Source organism: Pungitius pungitius, chromosome 11 (genome assembly GCF_949316345.1).
Source record: "Pungitius pungitius chromosome 11, fPunPun2.1, whole genome shotgun sequence".
Classification (NCBI taxonomy): domain Eukaryota; kingdom Metazoa; phylum Chordata; class Actinopteri; order Perciformes; family Gasterosteidae; genus Pungitius; species Pungitius pungitius.
Window position 1 is genome coordinate 13,433,297 of NC_084910.1, and position 24,813 is coordinate 13,458,109.

General features: G+C 43.7%; 4 protein-coding genes across 6 annotated transcripts; 1 reads left to right on the forward strand and 3 right to left on the reverse strand.

The window, feature by feature from the left end:
• Positions 1-107: 107 nt before the first annotated feature.
• Positions 108-6,773, forward strand: abhd16a (abhydrolase domain containing 16A, phospholipase). 2 transcript variants are annotated; one of them, XM_037453370.2, is made up of 20 exons: positions 108-247; positions 822-878; positions 958-1,024; positions 2,018-2,104; positions 2,314-2,399; positions 2,551-2,624; positions 2,730-2,837; positions 2,973-3,087; positions 3,188-3,289; positions 3,421-3,490; positions 3,566-3,615; positions 3,841-3,964; positions 4,094-4,198; positions 4,284-4,347; positions 4,511-4,564; positions 5,004-5,066; positions 5,139-5,215; positions 5,291-5,389; positions 5,509-5,555; positions 6,151-6,773. In XM_037453370.2, the coding sequence occupies exons 1-20, from the start codon at positions 146-148 to the stop codon at positions 6,256-6,258; spliced, it is 1,659 nt and encodes a 552-aa protein (XP_037309267.1). In that variant the 5' UTR covers positions 108-145; the 3' UTR covers positions 6,259-6,773. The 2 variants fall into 2 exon arrangements, with proteins under 2 accessions (XP_037309267.1, XP_037309268.1); XM_037453371.2 differs by lacking the exon at positions 108-247 and adding an exon at positions 378-569.
• On the reverse strand, positions 6,720-15,584 carry vars1 (valyl-tRNA synthetase 1). Its single transcript, XM_037453307.2, has 29 exons — positions 15,464-15,584; positions 14,595-14,947; positions 14,365-14,508; positions 14,050-14,257; positions 13,848-13,963; positions 13,649-13,724; positions 13,175-13,275; positions 12,947-13,074; positions 12,644-12,808; positions 12,468-12,549; positions 12,266-12,385; positions 11,956-12,064; positions 11,693-11,872; positions 11,406-11,530; positions 11,185-11,288; positions 10,914-11,072; positions 10,573-10,663; positions 10,380-10,485; positions 10,150-10,220; positions 9,804-9,929; positions 9,601-9,705; positions 9,046-9,193; positions 8,767-8,894; positions 8,399-8,554; positions 8,039-8,257; positions 7,837-7,948; positions 7,273-7,448; positions 6,936-7,085; positions 6,720-6,856 (listed from the first exon to the last, which is right to left on the reverse strand). The coding sequence occupies exons 2-29, from the start codon at positions 14,943-14,945 to the stop codon at positions 6,788-6,790; spliced, it is 3,825 nt and encodes a 1,274-aa protein (XP_037309204.2). The 5' UTR covers positions 14,946-14,947; positions 15,464-15,584; the 3' UTR covers positions 6,720-6,787.
• Positions 15,585-15,911: 327 nt separating this feature from the next.
• Positions 15,912-19,882, reverse strand: LOC119197236 (uncharacterized). The gene is made up of 3 exons (XM_037453389.2): positions 18,775-19,882; positions 17,162-17,956; positions 15,912-16,748 (listed from the first exon to the last, which is right to left on the reverse strand). Exons 1-3 carry the CDS (start codon positions 19,042-19,044, stop codon positions 16,245-16,247), a joined length of 1,569 nt encoding a protein of 522 aa, XP_037309286.2. The 5' UTR covers positions 19,045-19,882; the 3' UTR covers positions 15,912-16,244.
• A 141-nt stretch (positions 19,883-20,023) lies between these two features.
• ino80e (INO80 complex subunit E) lies at positions 20,024-23,336 on the reverse strand. 2 transcript variants are annotated; one of them, XM_037453469.2, is made up of 8 exons: positions 23,207-23,336; positions 22,821-22,903; positions 22,625-22,695; positions 22,492-22,544; positions 22,269-22,350; positions 21,800-21,917; positions 21,405-21,503; positions 20,024-20,932 (listed from the first exon to the last, which is right to left on the reverse strand). In XM_037453469.2, exons 2-8 carry the CDS (start codon positions 22,899-22,901, stop codon positions 20,726-20,728), a joined length of 711 nt encoding a protein of 236 aa, XP_037309366.1. In that variant the 5' UTR covers positions 22,902-22,903; positions 23,207-23,336; the 3' UTR covers positions 20,024-20,725. The 2 variants fall into 2 exon arrangements, with proteins under 2 accessions (XP_037309366.1, XP_037309365.1); XM_037453468.2 differs by lacking the exon at positions 21,405-21,503 and having other exon boundaries at positions 23,207-23,312.
• Between the last annotated feature and the right edge of the window lie 1,477 nt (positions 23,337-24,813).

The following is a 24,813-nucleotide window of genomic DNA, read 5'->3' on the forward strand; positions in this document are numbered from 1 at the left end:
ATTTGTCTTTAATTATAGACTTTTTTAAATAAACATATATGTATCGTCGCTTGTCTCAAAATATTTCTTTCCCCAAAAATGACTACGCGCTTTTGCCTTTGAGTTTATGGTCATTCCGGGCTTCCGTAGTTCCCGTGGTGGAAGAATGGCCGGCTGGATGTGGCTCCGCTGTATTTTAGGGCCTCACTTGCAAAGAATTCATCGTTCAACGGACCAGTCTCGCCTCGAGGGCAGGGCTGGGAGGAGGGTAGGAATATCTATAATGTGTTGTCTTTATTTTAGAACAGTCAACTGCAAAACAATGAGCGGTATTTAATCCCAGGGCACTGACGTAGCCGCGGCTGTTTCCCGGAAGTGTCAAGTAAAACTCAACTGTCACTGCACGGTACAGCCAAGATGGTCGTAAATGAATGAAGTGACAGGTGCACATCAATACGCATGTTTTTGCATCTTCAATGAATTCATGCTTCACCAAGACAGCAACAGCCCACCTAACTGAAGCTCCCCGCAGCGTTTTCCTCAGCGCCATTAATCTTGTTAAGCTAACGCTAACGTTACGTTGGAAGCAGGTGAGGGGAAACTTGCCCACACGAGAGGAGGAAATATGGAAGCTAAACGGAAAGCGAATAAAAAGAGTTGGTACACATGTTTAGGTACACATGTTTACTTCAGCAGAGCCACTGTAAAGACAACGGGTAGCTGGTTAATTTATCTGCATAGCTAAGCGGATGCCGTCAGTGGTATTCGCTAACGTTAGCCAAAGCTAGCTGTATAAAGGCAGACGTTAAAACTGATGATGTGAACGTTGTCTCTCCCTTCAGGGATGGAACTACCAGGCGAGGAGTCTGGAGAAACACACCGACAGCATCCTCGGTTGGGTCCGTATAGTTGTTTGTTTGATAATACTGTAAAAAGATGAAGAAGCTGTGTCGAGTTAAATTTGTTTTCTTCCTCCAGGCTTCCACGCTGTGGTCTCTGTCCTACTATAGCTCTCCTCTTCTCCTTTGCTATCTGTACAGGAAAGGTACGTTAGGTTTTATGAATTGTGTTTGGTGGGGAAAAGGGGGATTTATTTCTTCTCCACTGCAACGGTTATGATTGGAGCACGGATGATTGGAAATACATTTACAATGGTTGACCAACTGAAAACAAATGAGCCACAATATTGAAAAAGCATCATGCTATCTCTGGTCCCAGCTTGCGAGGATGTTCAGTTTAAATTTGTGAATTCATTGTTTTGTTTTGGGCTTCTGGCTGGAGCAAAATAAAAAAGGAATTTGAAACTCGCGTAGAATTTCATCATGAAGAATTTTATCGTCAAAGATTTCTGAGAAAGGTGTAGAGCCAACATTTTTGTTTGATCAATTTTTCATTTCATTGAAGTGATTGAAGTGGCTATAATTGTAATCCATTTGATTTTGTTTAGATTTCCATACATTTGACATGTGGGTCATATACATATACGCTGTATATTAGAACATGTCCAGATTAGGGTCAGGATTATCCTTCTTATCTCATCCCCTAGTCCTACTCCTACTTACAATCACTGTTTTGGGGAAATTATTAGGAAAAAACGGTATTGTGACTTAATATTATATTTGAAGTTTAGAGTAAGTAAGAATGTGAGATTGACATTTTCAGTAGTGTCATTCTCAATCCTACGATCCGGCAGTGGCAATGTTTAAAAAATATATATTTTTACCATATAATACATTACTCCTTCCATTAAGAAAGAAAAGCTGCCGCTTGGGCAAAATTCTCTGTTCTTCTGCAAGTGGGATTAATATGAAGTTAATCAACTGAATCACCCGGGAAGGCCGTGCCACAGTAGAAATTAATTGCTTGAGGTTGTGTGCTACTCAGTAGTGTATAATTGAGCTTCTGATATTGATTTATGCATATGGTTCTGGGGTAGTTGTCAGACTGTGAATCTTTATCTGTGGCTGTTAATGAGGCTGAAGTTTGGGGCGGGGGGGGGGGGCCAGGTCTGTGTCACTGATGCTTTGTGTATTTTTAGGTTACATCTGCAGCAGTAAGCTGGTTCCAGTGAGTCAGTATGTGGGAACAGTGCTGGTGTGTCTTCTAGGAGTGGCCTGTCTTAGAGGTGAGGATACAAATTTCAACGGACTGTCAGGCAATGACTAATTTAGTACATTCATCTTAAAGATATCACATCGTCTGCTGTATAGATAGTGTGCAAAGAAGATTACATTAACATTGAGACCCATGCACAAGGTCTGCACCCAGAAAGCATCCTAGAAGCTTTGCAAATATATTTTTTCCACACATACTCCTCTTCCTTTTCTCACGTAGGTTGGGGGAGATGGAACAACTCTGAGTATCTTCAGTTTCTCTCCATTCTTGAAGAAACCAAAAACAATCCCACGGCATCAAATAAGGTGCGCTCATAGAAACCTCATCAGGATTTACTTTTGATATTTGCGTGATAATTTTTGGGGGAATAATAATTGAACAGGAAGACAGGAATTAATACTGTATCCACATTGATACATCAGAACTTAACTGAAGTTGTGTCTGATTGCTTTGCAGAAAAAACTGAAGTGCTATGACTTTGACTTCTCATACTGGCCTTTGGATTTCAGCTGGACAGAAGTCAACAATCCGTACGTTTCTATTTTATGTTCTTTTGTTCAGTTCATTATGAATGCACCCAACAGATGTCACATACATTTTGGTTCATCTTAAGTCTTTGACTCTTTGTTAAACAGAAAACTATCCAAGCCTGGTGTTTCTCTGCTAAAGCCAGAGCCCAAATTACGAGGAGCAGCAGACAGTGTCCTCCACTCAGTGCGTACTCTACCATGCCACATTATCAGGTAAATGCATTGTTCCAGGACAACACTGCAGAGATGGTCTCACAGTGAGGGGATTGATGTGGTCTGCTTCATAGCAAGTTTGCCTCTTCTTTTGCCCATTGTTGCAACAGTGTCTTCATTTTATTTCCTCTCCAGTTTTCTGATTGCCCACTCATTTGGAAGGAGGATGCTGTACCCCGGCTCTGTCGGCTTACTGCAGAGAGCTATGCGTCCCATGCTGCTGCAAGGCCAGGCTAGGTTAATAGAAGAGGTAAACAAAGCAAAAAATACACACCATGGCTTTGAACTGTCTATATTAATTTCAATAAATTTAGACTATCATTCTCTGTTGATATGCCCTCACTTTTCAGTTTGACGGCCAAAGGAACAAGCTTGTGGCCTGTGATGGCAATGAGATCGACACAATGTTTGTGGATCGGAGGAAGGACGGGGAGCAGACTGGCCGAACACTGGTGAGTGGCCGCAACAATTTGTTAGTTGTTTGGGGTTTTGGGGGTTTTGTGCCTTGGGCTTGTTTTGCCGGAACTCGTGTCAAATCAGTCGCACAACTGGTGGCTCTTGAAATGCATGAATTCTGCCACAGGTCATCTGCTGTGAGGGGAACGCAGGCTTTTACGAGGTGGGCTGCATGAACACGCCACTGTCCCACGCCGGTGAGGATTTCCCCTTCTTGGAATTGTTGTCGTTGTAATTGTATTGTAGTTAACTTGTGTCAATATTCACTGTAGGTGACTACTCTGTACTGGGCTGGAACCACCCTGGCTTTGGAGGCAGTACGGTAATGCAGCATTTCCAGATCTTCTACTGCATCTTTAAACTAGCATTGTTAACGACTTCACATAGTTGGTACAACAACATAGAAACGGCATGTTGAAATTCTTGTTTCAATTGGACAGTATTGCACAGAAGGATGAGGTACACTCTCGTGGTCGATATTGTAGGTGGGTTGAGCGTTTGTTCACTATTGTTTTTATAATAAATGGAAATTGCCTCTTTCTGCCAGGGAGTACCATTCCCCCAGAATGAGGCCAACGCCATGGATGTAGTGATCCAGTTTGCAATACACAAACTGGGCTTCGAGATCACTGACATTGTTGTATATGCATGGTCCATAGGAGGATTCACAGGTACAGAAAAACCCCCACCAATACACAATGCGTTTGTATGCTATGAATTTTAACTGCGTTTTTTAGTCCTTACTTCCTGGTTCTGCTTATCCTTGCTCATTTTTTTCCCCCCTTCATTTCTCTTCTCAGCCAGTTGGGCCGTGATGTCGTACCCAGAGATTCAATCAATAGTGTTGGACGCTTCCTTTGATGACCTCCTGCCTTTGGCCCTCAAGGTCATGCCCAACAGCTGGAGTGAGTCCGAGAGCACACAATCCATTATATGTTTGAAGCAAGAAGCTTTAGTTTTAGCAACTGAAATGTCTTTGTTCTCTCTTAGAGCCGTTGGTACAGCACACAGTGAGACAGTACATGAACCTCGACAATGCTGCGCAGCTTCTCAAGTGAGTGGGACAGTTCATTTATAGTAACACTAGTCATTAAAGTCCAAGTCGGCATTAAGCCGACATGTTGAAATGCGATTGTGGAAAAGCAAACCTTTTTTTGTTGTTTTCACAGCTCACGGTGATGGTGCCAATTAACATGCAACGCTTTCTCTTCCTCCAGATACCAGGGACCGGTTCTGCTGATCAGGAGAACCAAAGATGAGATCATCACCACGTGAGTCTTCAAAAATATGTGAATGGTATAAGCAGGTTTGCGTTTTCCACAACGTCAGGACATATTCTGGTTGAAATCGAATGTTAAGGAAGACAACCTGTTCAGTAATATCAAGTGTGTAAATTATTTTCTCTAATAAAAATAAAAACTACCACCTAGGGACAACTGCTGTATTGTCAGTGGGAATATTTTAGTACACCCACTAGAATATCATGAACAAGTAACATTTGGCTATGTACTTTGTAAAAAAAATTGCAATAAATATAATATATTGTTTGGCATTTGCTGTTAAATGTGTCATTGGCATCTGTGTGTATACATAGTAGAAACATGTCATCTTCTGAACATTGTATTGCTATACCTTACACCCCACAGTAATGTTGAGGTATAAGTGCTGGTTAATCCAGATGTATATAATCATGTGCACTGTATGTTACAGGGGTCCAGAGGACATCATGTCTAACAGAGGCAACGATCTCCTGCTTAAACTGCTACAATTCAGGTTGGTATTTTCAATGCGATCAATGTAATTTCAGTTGTTGAGTGACACAAGTGGTGTTCTTTTCCCATCTAGGTATCCAAAGATAATGACAGATGAAGGAGTTAAAGTGGTCAAGCAATGGCTGGGATCCTCCAATCCCATAGAAGAAGGTATGCTTGACCACCCTTTCACTCGGTTGGTATGATAACCGCTGTGTTTGACGCCAGCGCCCTCCTTCTCCACAGCGTCTGTGTACAGTGGCTACGAAGTGGACGATGACTGGTGTGTGACTGTGCTCCAGTCATATCAGCCAGACAGCGAGGTCTTGTTTCCATGGAGTGTTGGTAAGGCCTCAGGTCCTTTTCACATTTACAAGGCAAATAGACTGCACACAGAGCCTCCCCGTACATGCATGTTTGGCTGTGCAGTACATGGCTTCACACTGTTTTGTGTCTGTTTGCAGGCGAGGACATGACTCTCGAGGGAAGACGGCAGCTGGCTCTTTTCTTGGTAAGAAAAGTCTTTTGTCATCCGTGCAGTTGTTTTTTTTCTGTCTGGTTTGGAGGGAGGGAGGGAGGGAGGGAGGGAGGGAGGGAGGGAGGGAGGGAGGGAGGGGGCACCACCTGTTGTCTTTATCACGCCGCTCCGAGCGAGAATACAGTCTAATTTCCTTTTCCCCAGTAAGCCCCATTGAGGACTCACCGTACCTCTTCTCTCACACAAACACATCGCAGCTATTCAGACGTCATTAGCACAGAGGAACACTATTCTAGTCGCCATAGCAACCAGTTCACCTGTGCTCTCAGGTTGACTGGTGTAATATATTTCGCCCCGCTCAGCTTATTGAAGTCATTTAACATCAAACAAGACCAGTGCCATCAATTACAGCTAATGCTATGCTTTTCCTCCCTCGGTAATTCCTTTTGAATTGGGCTTTATTCACCTCCTGTGTAAATCCTTAAGAGATGGGAGATTTGTAAGGCGCTGAGCCACAGACTGAACCTAATATAATCAAGCCCTACACTTTTTGTATATTGCCCTCCCACACCGCTCATATCTATTCCTCCTCCATCCCCACTGTCTTTTTTTCTTTCCATTCTCCCAGGCACGGAAGTACATGCGAAACTTTGAAACAACACACTGCACTCCTCTCCCCGCCTCCGAGTTCCACTCACCCTGGAGACTGTATAGGAGAAATGCTGACTGGATGTGAGGAAACCAGCAGCAGAGGATTTGGATGGCCTGTGGTCAAGAGCGTGTTTATGGCATGAATGTTTTACTGTGATTATTGTCCGAGACAGATTCATTGTCATATTTAGTGTTGCTGTGGTGGCATCTTAAAGGTCTAATACTACTCATCCATAGGCACAAACCTGTAAAACATGGTACTCTTTTTTTAATTGTTAGATTTGATTAATCAGTTTTTCTCCTACGAAGAGGCAAAAACCATTTCCCTCCTTCCATCACTCCCTCTTTGGCTGGATAGCTACTCTTTAAAATGCAGTCAAAGTGTTAAATCTGAAAAGATTTATTTCTGTGGACTGTCCTTCTGAACACGGCTGTATTCTAAAATGTTTGCCATAAAGCACTCATTTGCTAACTTAATAAAAGTGTTGCATAATATTAGCTCGGAACACACTGAAGACTTTTTTGGCCATAAGAACTTTATTAAATTCCCTCACCACAACAATCAACTAAGACGTGAAAATAAATCCTGATTTACAATGATGCAAAAGTGGAATTCATATCATTTTCCTGAAGTTGTCCACTGCTTCATTTACTTTTTCAAGTTCAGTTTGGGTCTGACGTAGCTGTGGAGAAAAGAAAGTAATCATTTTTTTTAAAGTCTTACTCCCCAAGAAACCCTGCAAGTCAATTTATTTTTCTCACCTTCTCAGCATCTTGCTCCTGCACCTTCACTGGCACCTTCTCCTTGTAGTCACTCTTTGCCATCTTCCCTCTCAATTTTTCCATCTGTTTCTCCAATTCACCTTTCTTTGTCATCAACTTAGCCACTTCCTTATCCACATCGATGAGACCCTTGGGGAATTAAAGGGTAGGAGGGCTTGTTATTTCATAGCAGTAGATGAGACAGATTAATATAGTATTCCATGAATGATTATCGTGTTGCATCAATCCTTCCAGACTACCCATTAACAAAAACAGTTGTTTTTCAACATAAATTGTCAATGCTTGTCCACTGCTTCAAATTGAACCCCTTTCTCACCTTGAGCATGAGGTTGACCGTGCATCTGTCAGAGGCGATTGCCACAGCACAGCCTCCTGGGACGGGCTGGTTAGCAGTCACCGCGATGACGGCCTGAGAATACGACAAGGTCTGAATTGGCAGACTGTACTTCTGCACCTGGGACACAGTCGCAGCGTCGATGCACTGGAGGTAGCCTGGGAGAGAAATGGGACGCAGTGAAGTTTAGGCAGCATAACGGATAAATTAAGAGTTCAAAACACCATGGCTTGAAACATTAAGGGAAGCAGATTATTGATTAAAGGCAGTAACACCACAATGTGAAAATACTTGAGTTATAAAAAAAGTATGACATTGGCGTATAAGTATAAAGTAGTATAATGTAAATAATCATGTACATTACAAACACCTCAAGTGGATTGAAGTACATGTTACTTTTCATCATAATGTCTCCTGTGTTGTGAGAATTACACGTAGGTTGACAAAAGCTTGTAATTTCATTTATCCAGATAATGAATGGATGTTCTAAAACCAAGAGTTATTTTAGAGTAACTGTTGCGATAAAGCTCTTGATTGGCATCTCACAGTCAGCTCTGGTCTTGGTCAGGTTGTAGTCGGCTCTCAGTGACCGGATCGTCTTGATCACAGTCATCACGAACTCCATGTCACGGTCGACCTCCGCGCTGTGCCAACAGAACTGCAAAACACAGAAAAACACATTGCTCACCCGCTCACTTTGGAATGTCTTTAGAACCCCTGTGAGTTTTTAAAACAACCCTTATCTCACCACCTCTGTGTCGGGGTAGGATGTGACACAGATGCTGGGTGGATCGCTGTGAGGTCGTCGCCGTGGTAACCTCTGATATAGTTCCTCACTGACGAAGGGCATCACAGGAGACAGAAGGCGCAGGCCGACTTCTAGACAGGTGTAGAGGGTCTGTCTGCACACCAGGCGCTGGCTGGTGCCGTCTTCCTCTGATTTACCGAGCACTGGTTTCACACTTTCCTGGGATGACAAGACGAAAGGGACGAAACGTCTTTGGCACCATGTATTCTGCATTATCATTTACTTTTTACGCACCCTCTGGGCATTAATTCATTCAAGATGGAAGGAGCTGATGTGCTCGCAGGTCTCAAAGTTCCTTACCAGGTAGACGTCGCACAGCTCGTACAGCCAGAAGTTGTAAATGGCCGTCGTGATGGTTGGGAAGTCGTAGGCCTTGAAGCCAGCGTCACAGAGACCGACAGCGGCACTCAGTCGAGACAGAATCCACCTGTCTGATACACTCTCGTCTCCACACAGCTGAGTGGGTGGAGCAGAGTGCAAAAGAGGAAGAGCTGTGGTTAACGTCGCTCCAATCAGGGTACCTCCGAGTTAGCGGGTACACATTTATGGATGCAAAGCAGGACAGCGTGTGGGTAAACAATTATGTAGGTCATTGGATCCAAATGAGAAGTGGGGACGAGCTTGTTTATGTTCTCCCTGTCCTTCATCTTTTACCCTGTCACCCTCACCTGGGCCTTCTCCGAGGGTACAAAGTTGTCTCCCAGTGTCTTCATTGCAAACTTCACAGCGTTCCACAGTTTGTTGCAGAAGTGACGGTAACCAAGGATGCGGTTGACATCCAGGTTGATATCTCTACCTGAGAGACACACACACACAGGAATACAAGGGAGATTTAACACTACCAGAATGTATGCGTAATGTATGTAGTCAAGGTTGAGATCCAGGTTATTAGATGCACAAAAAAGGGGGGGAAAGTAAGAACAACTGAAAAGACAAATGAAGTTCACCTTGGCCAGTGTAGGCACATAGGGCGAACCGGAGAGCATCTGTGCCACACTCCGGGATGCCATTTGGGTAGTCGGACGTCTGGCCCTGCTTTGCCTTCTCCACCTCCAGAGGATCCAAGTTACTGTCGACCAACAGGGCATGAAGACCCTAGAGGTTGTGGAGACAAGAATAAGGAGGGCTGTCAAGTCAAATTAACATGAAAAAAATAAAACCGCTTGTTGGTTTAAAAAAAAAAAAAAAAAGGGAAAAAGCTTTAAAAAGGAGTTTTATTATTAGGTGTATAGTTTACTACTAGTCCTTCAGTGCCCTCTATAGGACAGCTCTGCTTCCTCTGACTGCAGTTCTCTGCCCAGCTGGGGAAGAAATTGATGGCCTCAATAAAAGCTTTTGGAAGCCGAAAAGGGGGCTTAATAAATCTTAAAAGAATATGAGCCTCAAGGGAGCAGTGTGTGTGTGTGTGTGGTGACCATGTAAGAGACAACCCAAATGGGGGAGAGGGAAGACTAAATGCATGTGTGAATTTGAACACGCATCAAAGCGGGATTAGGCTCTACCTCGAGGGAGATCCCTGTAATCACATCCAGAGGGTCAATGACGTTGCCCAGAGATTTGCTCATTTTCCTTCCATGGGCGTCCCTCACCACTGCATGCAGATAGACCTGAAAGAAGTAGTCATCATTAATTAGTCCACCTAATATGAGCAGTATCCCGCCCTGTTGTGTTGTGTTACGGTTATGGCTGTTTTGATTGGTCACACCTCTTTGAAGGGCAATTTGCCGGTCAGTTTGAGGCCCATCATCACCATACGAGCAACCCAGAAGAACAGGATGTCATGACCCGTCTCCAGCAAGGTGCCAGGGTAGAACACATTCAGGTCCTGGGTCTAAAGGAAGACGTCAAATAGCAACATTAATGATGGAAACACAGCCAAATGATTCAGGAAGAAATAGTCACAATTTGGGTGGCAGCATTTCCCATTTGCATTTGTGTTCCATGATTATATATTTGACGTGTTTTTCTACTGCATAATAGATATCCTTGCTATGTGCAGCAGAAACATTGCCATTTGTGTCAGAGAGGAAGGTGGTTGACCCGTCTTTTACCTCATTAGGCCACCCGAAGATAGAGAAGGGGAAAATGCCAGACGAGAACCAAGTGTCCAGAACATCCTCATCTGAAAAACAGGGACAAAAACGTATCTAACCTGTATGAATATGGAGTAGAATTATTCACATTTGGTCAATCTGTGTAGCAGCAAAACTATAACTCATTACAAAACCTTTACATTAGTTATGGAAATGAGAATGCTTCAATAACATTTTTTAAATCTTACCTTGTCTGAGGGTTACTTTGTCAGCAGACACATTGAAGCGTTTTGCTGCTTTCTCCCTGGCCTCCTCCTCAGACTTCCCACTCACCCAGTAATGACCATCCGTGTCCTGTGGGAGAAATAGTGGAAAAACAACATATTTATCTGTTATCCACAAGCCTCCAGCCCTTGACAAGAGTGACAGAGATCATCTTACTTCTCCGGGTTTCACGGAGGCATCGCTGACAGTGATGAAGTATGCAGGAATGCGGTGACCCCACCAAAGCTGCCGAGAGATGCACCAGTCCCTGAGAGGAGAATGAATGAAATCTCAAACTCAAAAATCATCTCTCTATATCTGCAAAAATATTTGGTTCATGAATTAAGCAAATTATTATTTTAACTAAGTCTGTGCAACTATTTTGATGAAGTTGAATTACTTAATTTGTTTTTATCAAAGGATCAGTGATTACTGTGATAACCACGTATTCTTGCTGGGATATATTTGCAAGTATAATGTATGATAAAAGAAGAAACAAACAAAAGGGTGATAACTACCTGATGTTGTCCATCCAGTTGAACCACGTCTTGAGGTGGTGATCAGGGATGATTTTGAGCCGTCCCTCTCTCACAGCGTCTGCGGCCTGCTTGCCCATATCCGTGCAGTTCACATACCACTGCGGCTTCAGCAGCGGCTCCACAATGTCCTTTGAACGACTGATCGAGGAGATTCATAACGTTGCTTTAAGGAATGATCCTGACCAAGATGAAAATAACTAAAACATGAGTAACTTTTGTTCTATTCATGCACACATGAGCCTTCCTTTACCTGCAGACTGGGACAACCATAGGGTTGTCTTTGATCTCTTTAAAATGCCCTCTGTCCTTGAGAGCCTGCAGCACAGTCTTCCTGGCCTCAAAACGCTTCATGCCCTGGGGGGGGGAATTAGAATTTGCAACAGAAAAACAGAAAACTAAGAACTTTGACTTTAAGTGTCATGGCGGAAATGCACAAACTGCAGGGGCAAGGACGATAATGAGACACTATACCAGGAAAGGAGGGGGCACGTTAATGAGCAGGCCATTTTCATCCAAAATGTTGATGAAGGCCAGATTGTGTCTCTCTCCAACCTCGTAGTCATTATGGTCATGAGCTGGGGTGATTTTGACAGCACCTGAACCGAAAAGGGTGCAGAGGGACAGGGGAACGAGAGACAGGAAAAAAGAAAACAGCCATAATTAGGAAGGAGGCCTGCCTTAACGACATGGTATCATTACTTATTCTCAGGACAGAGCAGACACAAAGGCAGATCATCTCTTCCTGTAACCATGCCTACCTGTTCCAAAGCTCACGTCCACAAAGTCATCGAAGACAATCGGCATCTTGCGGTCACAGAAGGGATGCAGCACCATTTTCCCCTTCAGGTGCTGATACCTGGAGTCATCAGGGTGGACAGCCACAGCAGTGTCTCCCAACATCGTCTCAATACGAGTTGTTGCCACAATCACTTCCTCGTCTGAGCAACAGAAAGAATAGTGTATATAAAAAGGTATTACTGAAGTGCACAATGTGTGTTTGTCTTAAATATCCTGCAAATACCTGATCCATCCACCTTGTAGGCAAAAGACACCAGCACACCAAACTCCACTTTCTCTTTGTACCCAGGGACAGGCAACAGAGTCCTGCCTGTGAGCTCCTTCTTATCCACCTGCAAACCAACCAACGATGTGACATAGTGAGCACAGCAGGGCCTTGTTCCGTGACCATCACAGCCCCATAAGAGTAGGGCTGGGAACTTTTTGAACAAAAACCTAGAAATTAAAATAAAACTAAATAGCAACAAGTCACCTTGATCTTCAGTGTTTCCCCTGCCATTATGAATGATCTTAATAACTCTAAAACAACTTGCCTCTATGTCAGAGATGGCGGAGTTTAGCGTGCAGGACCAGTTGACCAGACGCTTGCTCCTGTAAATCACTCCCTCGTCATGCATGCGGATAAAGGCCTCCTGAACTGCATAGGACAGTTTCTGGAATGAGAAACAAGTCAGGACATGATAAGTAGGATTTAGGATTTTATCTACACTACTTCAGGGATTTCAGAAAACTCACCGGGTCCATAGTGAAGCAGGCTCTGTCCCAGTCCAGAGAGGAGCCCAGCTTCTTCAGCTGGTGGTAGATGCGGTCTCCCTTCCTACAAGGCAGAGGGACAAAAGTTATTTCAGGGTTCTTTATTCTAATTTCCAGCCAAATTCAAACCCCTCCTTTCTCCGTGTTCCTTCACTCACTCGTTTTTCCAATTCCAGACTTCCTTGATGAAGTTTTCCCTCCCCAGATCATGGCGGCTCATGCCCCTCTCTCTCATCAGCTTTTTTTCTACCACCACCTGTGTGGCGATACCAGCGTGATCACAGCCCGGGTTCCACAAGGTGGTTTCACCTCGCATCCTGTGCCTGGACAGAGAGAGGGAAGCACCTCAGTTAAAAACAAAGCTTTAGATGACAACAAGATCGAATAGAAACAGAAATGAAAAACGCAGTCTCACTAAGAATATGGTTTTGAATATAAGGAATCAGTCCACTTGTAGATACCATCGAGTCAGAGAGTCCTGAATGGCGTTGGTGAGTGCGTGACCCAAGTGGAGTGATCCTGTCACATTGGGGGGAGGGATGCACATCATGAAGACGCCACGGGGATTCGGGTCACTAATACTCTTCCTCTGCAGAACACAAGACATTTTATTGCAGACCACTGATAAATGAAAAATATGACCGTTTTCTGTGGGATGAATATACCACAAGGCGTGAGGACTTCCTTACCCCGTACTCCGGCTTGAAGAATCCCTTCTTCTCCCACCATGGATACCAGGCAGCCTCCACGTACTGAGGACTGTAAGAGTCAGGAAGCGGGCTGATGACATCTTACACCAGAAGGGAAAGAGAGAGAGAGGCGGTTGACAAATGGATCTGGAGATAATCGCAATAAAACACAACAAAACTTTACATATTATGTATAAAACACATCTCTCCCACCAATTGTGATGCCCGTTGATGTTTTTTTTTACACAGATCTATTGTGTGTCATTAAAGAACGGCAAACAATTTGGATGAACCATCTGTCAAAGTCTTGCAATCTTTGTCAATCAACCTTTTTTCAATAAAGAAATTGTTGTTTCGAACTCTGTCACACCTAAACTTCCCCGTAGCTGCGGTTAGCTCCCCATCGAACGCCAACTGCTTTGAGTACACCTCTTGTGACAAGAGAAAACCCTCCCACACACATTGACCAACCACCTTTTTTCTCCCCAGCAGCAGTGGGAACACTGTATGTGATCACTCCCAACTCCTTCTTCTCCGGTTTAGGCTTTTTCTAGAAGAGAAAAAAAATCAGAGCACAACACATCAAGTTACGTTGTTGATATAGACCATTTATAGGTTCTAAAAGCTGCACATGTGTCTACAAGACGTTGTTTTTGTAGAGGTTCAGCAGTACCTCTGTTGATGGCTGAGTCTTTTTCTTTGCCTCCGTATCCTTCTTCTGCTGGAACTTTTCCAACTTTTCTTTCTTCTTAGCTTCCTTCTTCAGCTGAGCTTCTGTCTTTGGTGGGCCTGGAGGACGAAACGTGGAGCAAAATGAGAAAGATGTTTCCACAAAAAAGGAAGTATTCATGAACTGTGGCACAAGACTCCCTGACCATTAGCTGTGGCATCAGCAGGATCACCAGCAGGACCGGCATTAGCAGCTTTAGCATTCGGAGGAGGGTTCGTATTTAGTGTAACTGGCACCATCTTCTCACAAAGAGTGGTCTTCCCCAACACCTTCAGGAACTGTGGCTGATTTGTGCACGTTGTAAACCACCGCGTAACATTGGTCAAGACTTTCCTGTCTGAGGGCTCCAACACCTAAAACAAAGAATATTGAATCATTGACTGATCTGAGATTTCCCAGAACTAACTTTTTTAGCATAGACAAAATGCTGACACACATGAGGCCTGCACCGCATACTTACGTATTTAAAAGGGAGAAGAACCGCGGTCGCTACAGCCATATCGGCCAGGGTGATGCTCTCCCCCACCAGGAAGGTTCTCGGTTCCAGTGCTTTGTCGAGAACCTTCAGAAGGCGGATCAACTCAGCGCGGGAACTCTGCTGGAGCTGAGAACGCACGTGTCCTTTTAATACAAATCCTCACATGATATACGAGAAATAAGGACAGGACGGACCTTTAGAAATCACCTTACCTTCTTCTCCACTCCCGTCATCCCCATGAGTGGGAAGACCACAGCACAGGACACCGGGGTGAGTTCATTGTCTGCAAAGCTGAGCCACTGCCACACCTGGCTCTGCTGCTTTGGGTCGACACCAGCTCTCTTCCCCTGATTGGCCAGGTACCAGGACACGGCGCTGGCCCCGCTCAGAACCACGCCCCCCTCCCGGGCGTCCAGCACCAGGATGGGTCTGGAGCGGGCATCCAGGGACGCAGGAGGCTCCTCTGTGAGAGTCCGCGGGCGGGAGGAGCTAAACTCTGCAGCCACGAGAGCCAGAAGGCTCCTGAAGTCATCAGGGTGAGGGGACACGAAGAGAGCTGCCATCTCTGGTAGAGACACAAGACAAAGAGTACGTTGACAGCTGCTTTTGATTATTCGTGCCTTGTACATGTTTGCTTTCAGTAGGTAGTATGTTATGTTGTGTTATTATCACAGACATTCTTTGGGTTGGGCTGTGTTCGGCTCATGCCTGCTGGGTAAAATAGGGTGACGATCCTTCCAGCGTCAAACAAACCGGTTTAAACATATTTATTTTCATATGTAATCTTTTTTTCCTACATCATCGTGTAAAAGTGTGAGACGACAGGTGTGTTAGCTGGTGGGTTTCACTTTCTGCATAAACCTCGCCTCTGCCACCTGTCACAAGCGGACCTAAAGTTGAGCCACACGGGCTAGTTAGCTTCGGCTAATCAGACAAAACTAAATCTCCATTCTCTATAACCGCGTCTCTATGAGCTTTACCTGTGTTTATATCCGTAGCGATACACTTGAATTGTTGTTTTTTAAGTTCGCGTTTATTGCACCTGTCGCGTGTCACTGGTCATTTGTGTTTGAATCCATACCTTTTCAAATGAAACAGAAGGAGGACGTCAGCTTGCACATGAATCCTCGCGGACTCTCTGTTGTCTGACGCAACATGCACCGTTTTCCGGGTTTGATCCGATACTTCCGCCACAAACCGGAAGTCCATTCAATGCATTATTCAGAATTCAAGAATAAAGTTAGAGCTTTACAATCACAACGTTAACAAACCAGTCAAATAAGAGCACTTAAACCTAAGTATCTTCATCAAATGTTTTCAGTTAAATAATTAATTTGGAGTAGTTGCTGTGTTGTACTAGAATACCATATTCATTATGACTAATAGCCAGTCATTAAATAAGCATAAGACAATATCATGGCTCATCTAGCTCCAGCCCATTTAAACTACATCCCCCATAACCTTGAGAGTTATTGTATTAACGTGTGTTAACATGAGTGTTGTAAAGAAGAGGACAGAACGAGGACAAAAACAGTAGGCCAGCATCCATTTTAATTCAAATGTACATGTAAGCAAACAGTTGTCATACAATAATTGTTTTGATTCATTACATCCAAAAGCCTTGTGAACAGTTGCTTTTAATCACAGTTGGGTCTCTAATCCCAGCAGCAGATTATATATAGAGGCAGCCCAAGTGGAGTGTAAGACTTACAGAGTAAGACATTTGTGATTCACAAAGTGTGGTGCAAACACATCTATCCTTATCGAGGTGATGTTCAAATGACATCAAACTGAAATACCCCCATCTGTTTCACCCTCTTACATAAAAATTCACAAACCAAAATTGAATTTCATTCTGACTCCTACTCAAAAGACATGTGCCCTGCACCAAAGACTGTATCCACGATGCCCAGTACTAAACCCCCTGCCATCGTAAACACATTACCCACCCCATTTCCACTTCGCCACGCCAGCCTCCCGAACCCTCCACCGACAGCTTTTGCCTGACCCCCCATCTCTGACACCACTGTTCCTACGTAACCCTCGCACTGCTCCCACAGCCGGCCTCCGAAGAACTCGGTCACCCACCAAATATTGTCCAACGCCCCGCAAAATATCCCCACTGAGTCTCCAGCAAGGGCCCCTATGCCAGTGAGCCCAGTGTGGCAGCTGTTCAGCAGGGCCTCCAGCATGGAGGAGACGCAGTGGTAGATGCTGGAGCAGCAGTCGCCCCCTATGTCCAGCAGCGTTTCTCCAGCAGAGCCGGTCCAATACAGGAGGTCAGAAGTCAAGAGGTGGAGTACGGAGAAGGTTTCACCAGGAAGTGCAGCCAGAACCCCGAGGTCTTCCTGCAGAACGTATATCACCTGAGTTGAAAGACAAACATGTTACTTTAGGGGTTAAAAGAGAAAAAAAAATGTATTAATAACAAAATGACCAAATGAACTTTTTCTGTATTCAAGTATTTGCTGTTAGAAAATAATGTATATGCAATTGTTCAAAATTAACCGTTTCTACTCATAGTTTACTAGACTTGTGACGAGGGATTCAACTCAAAACACTGAGGACAGCATAATGTCTTCCTCAGGCTTGACCTCGCATATTTGTAGCTGTAGTGTTAAGATCTGTGGTGTGGTCAGCAACATTATGGAAATTGCAAGCTGCATCAATGTCAGCCCGTCCCATGGGAGCTGTATGGTAGTGTGGTACCTGCTAGAGTACCCCTTTATTTTGAGTAAGCGGAAACAAACTGTCTGAAGTGTTCAGTAACTTGTTTTACCTGTCCAGGTAATTTAATGACAGTGGAGAACACCGGCTGCAGCGGAGCTTTGAGGATGGACAAGGTGGTGGAGAGGATGGACAAGGTGGTGGAGAGGATGGACATCAGAACATCCAACATGGAATTTGCATCCGTCTCTTGTTCATCCGCAGGTTCATTGTCAGCTGAGGATTCGGGAGACGCCAATGTCACGTCTCTTGAACGGGTCGCAGCGCGCAGATCAATTCTTTCAGCGGCTTCTGACTCAACCTCCTCTCCTTCAGTGACTCGACCAGCAGTTTGGGAATCTCCATCCACGGCGCCTGTGTTTTCACCAGTGAGATCTGCACCCAACGTTTCTATGTTACCCGGCAGCCCCTCGCTGTGGAGACCCACTCCGATGCCGACAGTCGCCCCATCTGCTCCTCCGCAGCCCTCTGAGAAAAGCTCTGCCACTCCGAGAATCTCCTCCAGCTCCTTCACGCTCAATTGCCTCTCCCCTTCCCCTGTCTCTCTGATTAACCCCACACTGAAGCCGCTCTTCCCCTGCGGGAGAGCGCAGCACACTGCAGACCACAGCGGCGTCGTCTGACACTCCTTGTGTCCATCCCCGAGACCTCCGACCCCGGTGAGGATGTAGAGATCACCCCCTAAAGTGCTGCACTGGGGAGAGATGCTTGACTTGACCAGTGTTGTGACGGTCAAGTCCCAGTGATGAAGCGGGGAGTCTGCTGGCGAGGCAGGATGAGATGGCTCCCCGCCTCCTCTGAGAAGGGCCGGTACTGCAGATTTGATGTTTTTTTCTTCTTTATCTGTCTGTCAATTAAAAAAACAGTTACTAGTTACTAGTTACTTCCCTAATAAATTACATTTTAGTTAAAAGAGTTGAGAAATGAACATACATACAATTTGCAACGAATAAATGTACACAATATTGTGCAACAAAGTTAAATGACAAATAGTAATAGACAAATATTACTTCCTCTTTTTACATGTAATAGTTTAACCCAAATATGACCTGATGCCCAAAGTTACCAATGAATAAAACAGGCAAATCCATATCAAGGATGTGAATACAAATTTTCTCCCGTTTTCTTTGGTATATTCCATTTTCTTTAACACATGGATCTGATGTAACGAGTAAGAGTCTTACATTATACACAACCATATATAAAACATTTACAAGTGAATGTCATGGATTCAGAACCACAAGGTAGAAGGATCAAAGTAGAACAAGTAGTACCTGTTCTGTAGTTAGTTACACTAAAAAAGGGGTTGTCAGAGTTTGTATTTATTTTCTTTACTTTTTTAGTCATTGCATTTTGTAAAATGTCAAACACGTAAGTATATTGGGAGTCAATAGTACCATTAAATAAAAATAATTTTAGCTTATTAGTATATCACATCATTTATGTAAATCTTTATTTTAGAAGTAGCTACTGTTGTGGATTGAAAACTACAAATCTTCTCTCTAGAATGTCATTGAGTAGAAGCACAAAGTAACAGATTATGGAAATACTCAAGCCAAGTACCTCAGAACGGAATCTGTGATTTTGTACTGTACTACTTTTTCAAAACCCATCACGCAAAAACAGAGAGCGCTACTTGAAACATTAGGAGGGATGCGTCCTTACCACCAGCCCTTCCCCCTCCCTCTCTGTCCATCCGTGGCTGAGATGGAAGGCAGAGAAGACGGCGGTGCCACAGGTCGCTTTGAGCATGGTGGCGAACATCCGTCCCCCGGGCAGGCCGTGGCACAGCAGTCCTGCAGAGGCTCCCCGAGGTGGCGTCTGTCTGTAGAAGCAGTGGGTGCAGAGGCTGCTGTCCTCAGCTGGGAGAGACAGGCCCGGGCCCAGCACGGCCAGCAGCCACACAGCTGAACTGACGCCAGCAGGACGCAGCATGTCGGCGGTGAGCGCAGCACAATCCTTCTCTCGCACAGACAGCCCGGAGAGGCTTGTAAATAATCCAGTGATTTCCGTATATAGATGGAAAAGATAAGATGGTCAAGGTTGGCTGCTGATGGCTTGTTCCTTCTTCTTACCTGCTCCTTGTCCTCTCCTGCAGGTCGTGTTAAAAAAATGTCTGCCTTCTGTTGAATTCAGCTGTACTCCCAGTGAATCTGTGCTGCAGGCTCAATCTTGCTTACTCCTTCCATTCGCCTTTCCCCCCCTCTGACAGTTCCACCCTCTGGCTGTACCTCCACTTCAGCCCTCCCTCTTGCGACTGTCTGTGGTTACACCTTGAACTCCCATTGCTGTTAGGTACACAAGCCAAGCACACACCCTGCAAGTCTGCATTCCCAAACAATTGTTGTTTTACAAGTCCCTTGAATGACAAACTGCTGTTATCCATTATTATTGGAAAAACACATGACTCAAGGAGTTGATTCTATATCATGTTAAAACAGTCGCTTTAAAATACTTCCATATCAAGCAGGGGTTCACACTTGAACCCCCAGGGGAAATGTGGGCGCCCATCCACTAAATTTAACAGTGTCAGTCAGTTCATGAAATCCTCATTAAAGCTTAATCCTGACAGTGTCAAAACCACGGGTCATTGTTTCACACGGAGTACAGCCATTCTTTGTTTAACTTGCCAGACAGTGCCTCGCTGTGTTCATGCCCACTTTCCTTGATATTAGAACCACGCAATGTTTGCGCCGATTGTCCTTTAGACAAACACATATCATGCTTTCTTTCTGACTTCTCTGAGAAGCGGGAGTCCAGTCAGGCTGCCTTCATGTTGCTTAATTATGGCATATTTGACCCATCGGCAAGAGAATGTGCAACAATCAACGTTTTCATGAGCTTTCCATATGCATAGCTATAGTTGAGTTAACGTTGTCGGCGTACATAGCTTTTTCACACACACTTTAGCATACCTCAGTGACTGACTGTGGCTCTGGAATGACTCTTAGGGTGTGATGCTTTGGGTGGGGCATCAAGTTTCACACAACACTGCATTTAAAATGGTGCAATGAGCTTGTTATTTTAAACCGGCATGCAGCAAACAAAACACAATAGCTCCTGTACCATGTTTCCAGCACAATCTGTGAATTAGACGTGACACCATTTATCTTTAAACAAATACTTTTAGTGATCTGAAATTATAACATCATCACCTGTTTTTCCTCTGACACACAATTTGATGCAAAACAACAACAATAATGAATAGGATGCATCTTTGACAAGTTGTTAAAATAACAGTGCATGTTGAAATGACTACTTGAAAAATCATAATCATAATAATGGAATGCTGTTTGACGCAATTGCAAGTCTGAGATGGTGTTTGGACAATGCAAAACAAACAGGCTTGAAACTGTTTAAAAGGCATATTCTATTCTTCCAGTGGATTTTTCTTAAAGCGGACAAACTCAATTCTTAACATATGTTTGGAAAACCGCAATCATCTGGGAGATATTTTTAACAGTGATATTGCAATAAAGCAAAAGTCCACAGGGGGAGCAATGGCTACTCGATGCAAAAAATACATTCGGTCACATTCGTCTTTTGCTCTCAAACACACAGATGTACAAACCTTCCATCCACTGCTTTTAAATACATCCAAAATACACAGCAGCTCTCACTCATTAGGGAGGTCAATGACCAGTTCAGCCTCGTCTCCCTCCCCTCTATCTTCATCGCCCCGGTCGCTGTCTCCATCGCTCTCTCCCTCCTCCTCAGCTGCATCTCCACTCAGCATCTGTCTGGGAACCCAGCTGAAGGGGCTGTTGGCTGCCGGAGGGACCGCAGGTGCTGATGGGTAATTAGCTGCCATTGGGGCAACAACCTGACAAGAATTTGAAATACAGCAAACGTGTTAAGAATGACAAATTGACTGGAGAGGTGATGAAGGAAGAAGTGTGGATGGAAGGCCGCATCACAGATAGAATGCACCGTGTACATTAAACCCTAAACCAGAGTGTCACTTCAGCATAGTGTCAAACTTAAATGCCTCAGGGGACTGAATGTCAGTGTCTCGAAATGTCATCATTACTGGTAATAGTGAATAAAGTTGAGTGCAATGTATATATGAAAACCTGTAGGCAATATTGTGCAACAAAGTAAAATGAACAAGTAATAGAGACACATATTACTTCCTCTTTTTTTATGTAATCCTCCTGTAACCTAAATATAACCTAATGGAAACGTTATCATTGAACATAAAAAGGCAAATTCATATGAAGGATGTGAAAAGTAAGCAGCATAACTGGACTATTATCATTTATTTACATTGCTTATATTTCCCTTTTCTCTCTCACCTTCCCCGTTGTGTCTCTCTTGTTTTTAGGCGTCTTTGTTTTTCTCGCTTTCTTCATTTGTTCAGCTGGGGGAGCCAAATACTCCGGTGGGAAGGGCATCTTCCCAACACACATGCAGGCACCAAATTTCCAAATGACCACACAAACACACATGCAAACAGGCATAAGCCATTTACAAGACAATAAGACACACACACACACAAAAACACAGAAAATGAAAGGACAGTGAAGCTATTATAAGTAAACAAAAACAAATGACGAGATAAAACAGACTCATGGATAAGATGACAAAAAAATCAAAATTATATAAAGAATCCAAACCCAAACAGGGACTGTGTTTGCTGATGAGATGACAGAGGCAGTAATCTCTTGGTTTCTGAGATATGGAAACTCACAGTGTTGAGGTAGGGTCCGGAGCCTGATGACTGCAGGGGATTTACACCATGACGCGAAAGCAGGGAGAGATGAGGGGACGAGGATGACGGATGACAAGCGCCTGGACTGCTTCTTCGCCTTAAAAAGAATGCCAGAGGAATTAGCAAAAATACAGCGTGGCCATAAATGCTCAGGAGATTTTTCTCCACTTTGGTTACAAATCTAGCTAAGAATGATTATTTAATTTTTTATGTTTTACACTTCTACATGAACTAATCAATTGTTTTAATCCAAAGGTTTTTTTAAATGTTTCATATAGCAGATACATCTAGAAATGTCAGTTTTAGTCTGGCTATGAAAATATCTGTGATTTTGAAAAGACAGACAAAAAAATTAACGCACAAATTCTTGAAATCAACAAATGTCATGCCGTTATTTAAAAACGAATGGGTCGGATTTCTTAATTGCATGTTGAAATGAGCAATTTACTTTTTTGCTCCTTCTCGTTCTCGTTCCCTCTCCCTTGGGCCGTCTCCTTCACTATTGTCTGAAGAAACAGTTGCTTCCGAATCTACAACACAACACAAGAATAACCTGAACCAACAGTGTAGTCGATTGGTTTCAACTCTTAAGACAGAAATGTCAGATTGCGTCAGCCATAAAGAATCAATATCTTAAAAAAGCCTTGGGGATGAGGTGCATCATTACCTACCTGAGGAGTCTTCATCTACCCTCTCATACTGCAGCAGTCTGTCCAGAAGGAAGCTGGAAAACAAGTGAATGACACGGTGTGTGTAGTGAACGCACGTTGTGTTTCACATGCACACGTTCTTATGTGAACTCACCTTTTGTCCCTGGAAACTTTGAGGAGTTTTCTCTGCGCTCTCCTCAGCTCCTCCTGAAAACATTCCTGCTCCTAAGGAGATGAACCCAAACACGAAACCGGTGCAGTTTAATAGGGATGTGTATATTAGTTAACTACTAAAAACACGATGCTCAAGACTGACCGTTCAAACTCAAAAGCGATGTAACGTTACTCACATAGACAAGAAATTTTAATTTTCGTTTGAGATTTTTGTATTTCCGCTTGTAGTCAACTTCAGCGTCCACCTGGCCGTTCATTTCTGAAATAAAATACATATTATTGATCACTAAAATATACCTTACATCGGAGCTGTTAAAGTTGAAGTAACGTTAATACAGAGTTTGTTCAGTAACACTGTGAGTCAATACAATACATACGAAGCTATGCTAAGCTAAAGTACAGCTGTCGCGTTTCGCGTTAGTTCCATAAACATACAGAGCTTTTGGTCTCACAGCCCACCTCAAAACATCAATCTAGATTCATTTAAAATATGCATGTCGTCTGAAAAACATCATTTTTTGTGCATTGCAAGGATATTTGATCTGTGAAGCCCGAGCGGTACCTCTTGACTGAGTCTCTCTGTTCGACGTGCTCTTGTTTACTTTCGGTAGCGTCTTCTTCTTCGTCGTCTTCTTTGCTTTCTTCTTCTTCTGTGCTTTAAAGCAAGCCAACCTATCAGGCGCACTAGCGCCACCCTGCGTTCTTCACGTGGCGCACCTAGTTAATGACGTACTAATCCTATTTGTCTGATCTAATTAATTCCCCTGTTGGATCATCATTCATAATTCATTCAATTTCTTTATTTGGAGACCGAAATTACAGCTTTCTTGCAATCTTGTTGAATACACTGTCTTTCTCTTTCCACCTTGTAACACTTTATATAAATACCCCCAAAAAGGAATAAAGACTTAACACGGAAAACCGAACAGATGTACAAAGTACAATCATAAAAACTAAAATAAATAGTGAGTGTGGGTGTTTCAGGGGGGTCTATTGTTACTTGCGGCAGAGCTTAATGTTACATTAATAACCTCCAATTATACTGCAAATCATTTTGACAATTGCCAACCTTGCTGTTTTGCTTCGTGCCTTGTTCCCAGCACACCATTAATGACTAATGATGATGAGTGAAGTGTTGTTCTTCGTGTACTATTAGGTTTGCTATGATTCATCAGTAACTGCTTCCATCTAGTGGCGTCTTACCACCCTTATATAGATGTGGGCTGGGTTTTATTTTCGAATAGATTTTTTATTTTCTTAAATATACGGATAATAATAAAATAAAAAGACAAAAGCAAAAATTGAAATGCTTTTTGAGGATCATTTTATTTTTGCTAAGATTTTATACAAATATAGAGACACGTGACGATACCGTTTGTAGTTTTGTGTTTGTGCATTTATCTGTCAGTAACACTGACATTCCCGAATGTCAAAAAAATTACCATTTTCATTCCTGAAAACTAAAAGGCAGTTCATTTTAAATCTGCAACATTGATTTACAGTCGCTTTGATCCTCAGGAACCGCTGCGCATTCTCCCATGACTTGCAGTGAGCCTTTCTAATGTATTGAATCCTCCTCTCAGTGTCCCCTCCACCTGCCGAATACTGCAATGGCATTGCAGCTCAGCCCTGTGACGTGCCTCAACTCAGCACTATGAATTATAGATGAGGAACATTCCTCAGTGCACATACAGAGCCAGACCCCCTGTGTGTTGAGCGGGTGAAGGGGGAGGGCGGGGGGGAGTGCGGCGGCTAGCACAGAGTACTTCTGCAGAAGGGAAGAGAGCAAAAATGCTGACAGTATGTTGAGAAACAGCCCCTCCTCCCCCCTCCCCCACTCAGACAATGTGAAACCCAGCTGGGGAAGGACAGCAAAGCAAGCACTGAATCCTCTCACATCCCTAGACATGAGAGAGCCACCTTGCAAAAATAAACCTGTATTGTCTTCATTCCAGACGAAACAACTGCAGATATGAAACACAATATCTGCCTCTTTCCACCGACAGATTTGTCTTTGATTCCGAAGACACTGGCAGACAGAAATAGACTCTTCTCTGCTGCCATAAATCGTTGTGCAGCCAGCCAAACAGCCGACCGGCACGTCCTCCTGGCACCTAAATGAATCTGCCCCCCTTCCACCCCTTTTCTCTCTGCCCTCATAATGGATCC

Excerpts from the sequence above, each read along its gene's own strand:
- ino80e (XM_037453469.2), bottom strand. The coding sequence starts at position 22,901 with ATGAACGGCCAGGTGGACGCTGAAGTTGACTACAAGCGGAAATACAAA. Across the intron at positions 21,504-21,799 it reads CCGGACCCTACCTCAACACT|ATGCCCTTCCCACCGGAGTA; the intron begins GTGAGTTTCCAT and ends TGTGTTGGGAAG. Across the intron at positions 20,933-21,404 it reads AGAGAGACACAACGGGGAAG|GTTGTTGCCCCAATGGCAGC; the intron begins GTGAGAGAGAAA and ends AATTCTTGTCAG.
- vars1 (XM_037453307.2), bottom strand. The coding sequence starts at position 14,945 with ATGGCAGCTCTCTTCGTGTCCCCTCACCCTGATGACTTCAGGAGCCTT. Across the intron at positions 11,289-11,405 it reads ACGTGCCCCCTCCTTTCCTG|GGCATGAAGCGTTTTGAGGC; the intron begins GTATAGTGTCTC and ends TCCCCCCCCCAG. Across the intron at positions 8,895-9,045 it reads ATGTGCCTACACTGGCCAAG|GTAGAGATATCAACCTGGAT; the intron begins GTGAACTTCATT and ends TGTGTCTCTCAG.
- abhd16a (XM_037453371.2), top strand. The coding sequence starts at position 456 with ATGAATTCATGCTTCACCAAGACAGCAACAGCCCACCTAACTGAAGCT. Across the intron at positions 4,565-5,003 it reads AAAGATGAGATCATCACCAC|GGGTCCAGAGGACATCATGT; the intron begins GTGAGTCTTCAA and ends TGTATGTTACAG. Across the intron at positions 5,067-5,138 it reads CTTAAACTGCTACAATTCAG|GTATCCAAAGATAATGACAG; the intron begins GTTGGTATTTTC and ends TTTCCCATCTAG.
- LOC119197236 (XM_037453389.2), bottom strand. The coding sequence starts at position 19,044 with ATGCTGCGTCCTGCTGGCGTCAGTTCAGCTGTGTGGCTGCTGGCCGTG. Across the intron at positions 17,957-18,774 it reads GGGAGGGGGAAGGGCTGGTG|ACAGATAAAGAAGAAAAAAA; the intron begins GTAAGGACGCAT and ends TTTAATTGACAG. Across the intron at positions 16,749-17,161 it reads TCATTAAATTACCTGGACAG|GTGATATACGTTCTGCAGGA; the intron begins GTAAAACAAGTT and ends CTTTCAACTCAG.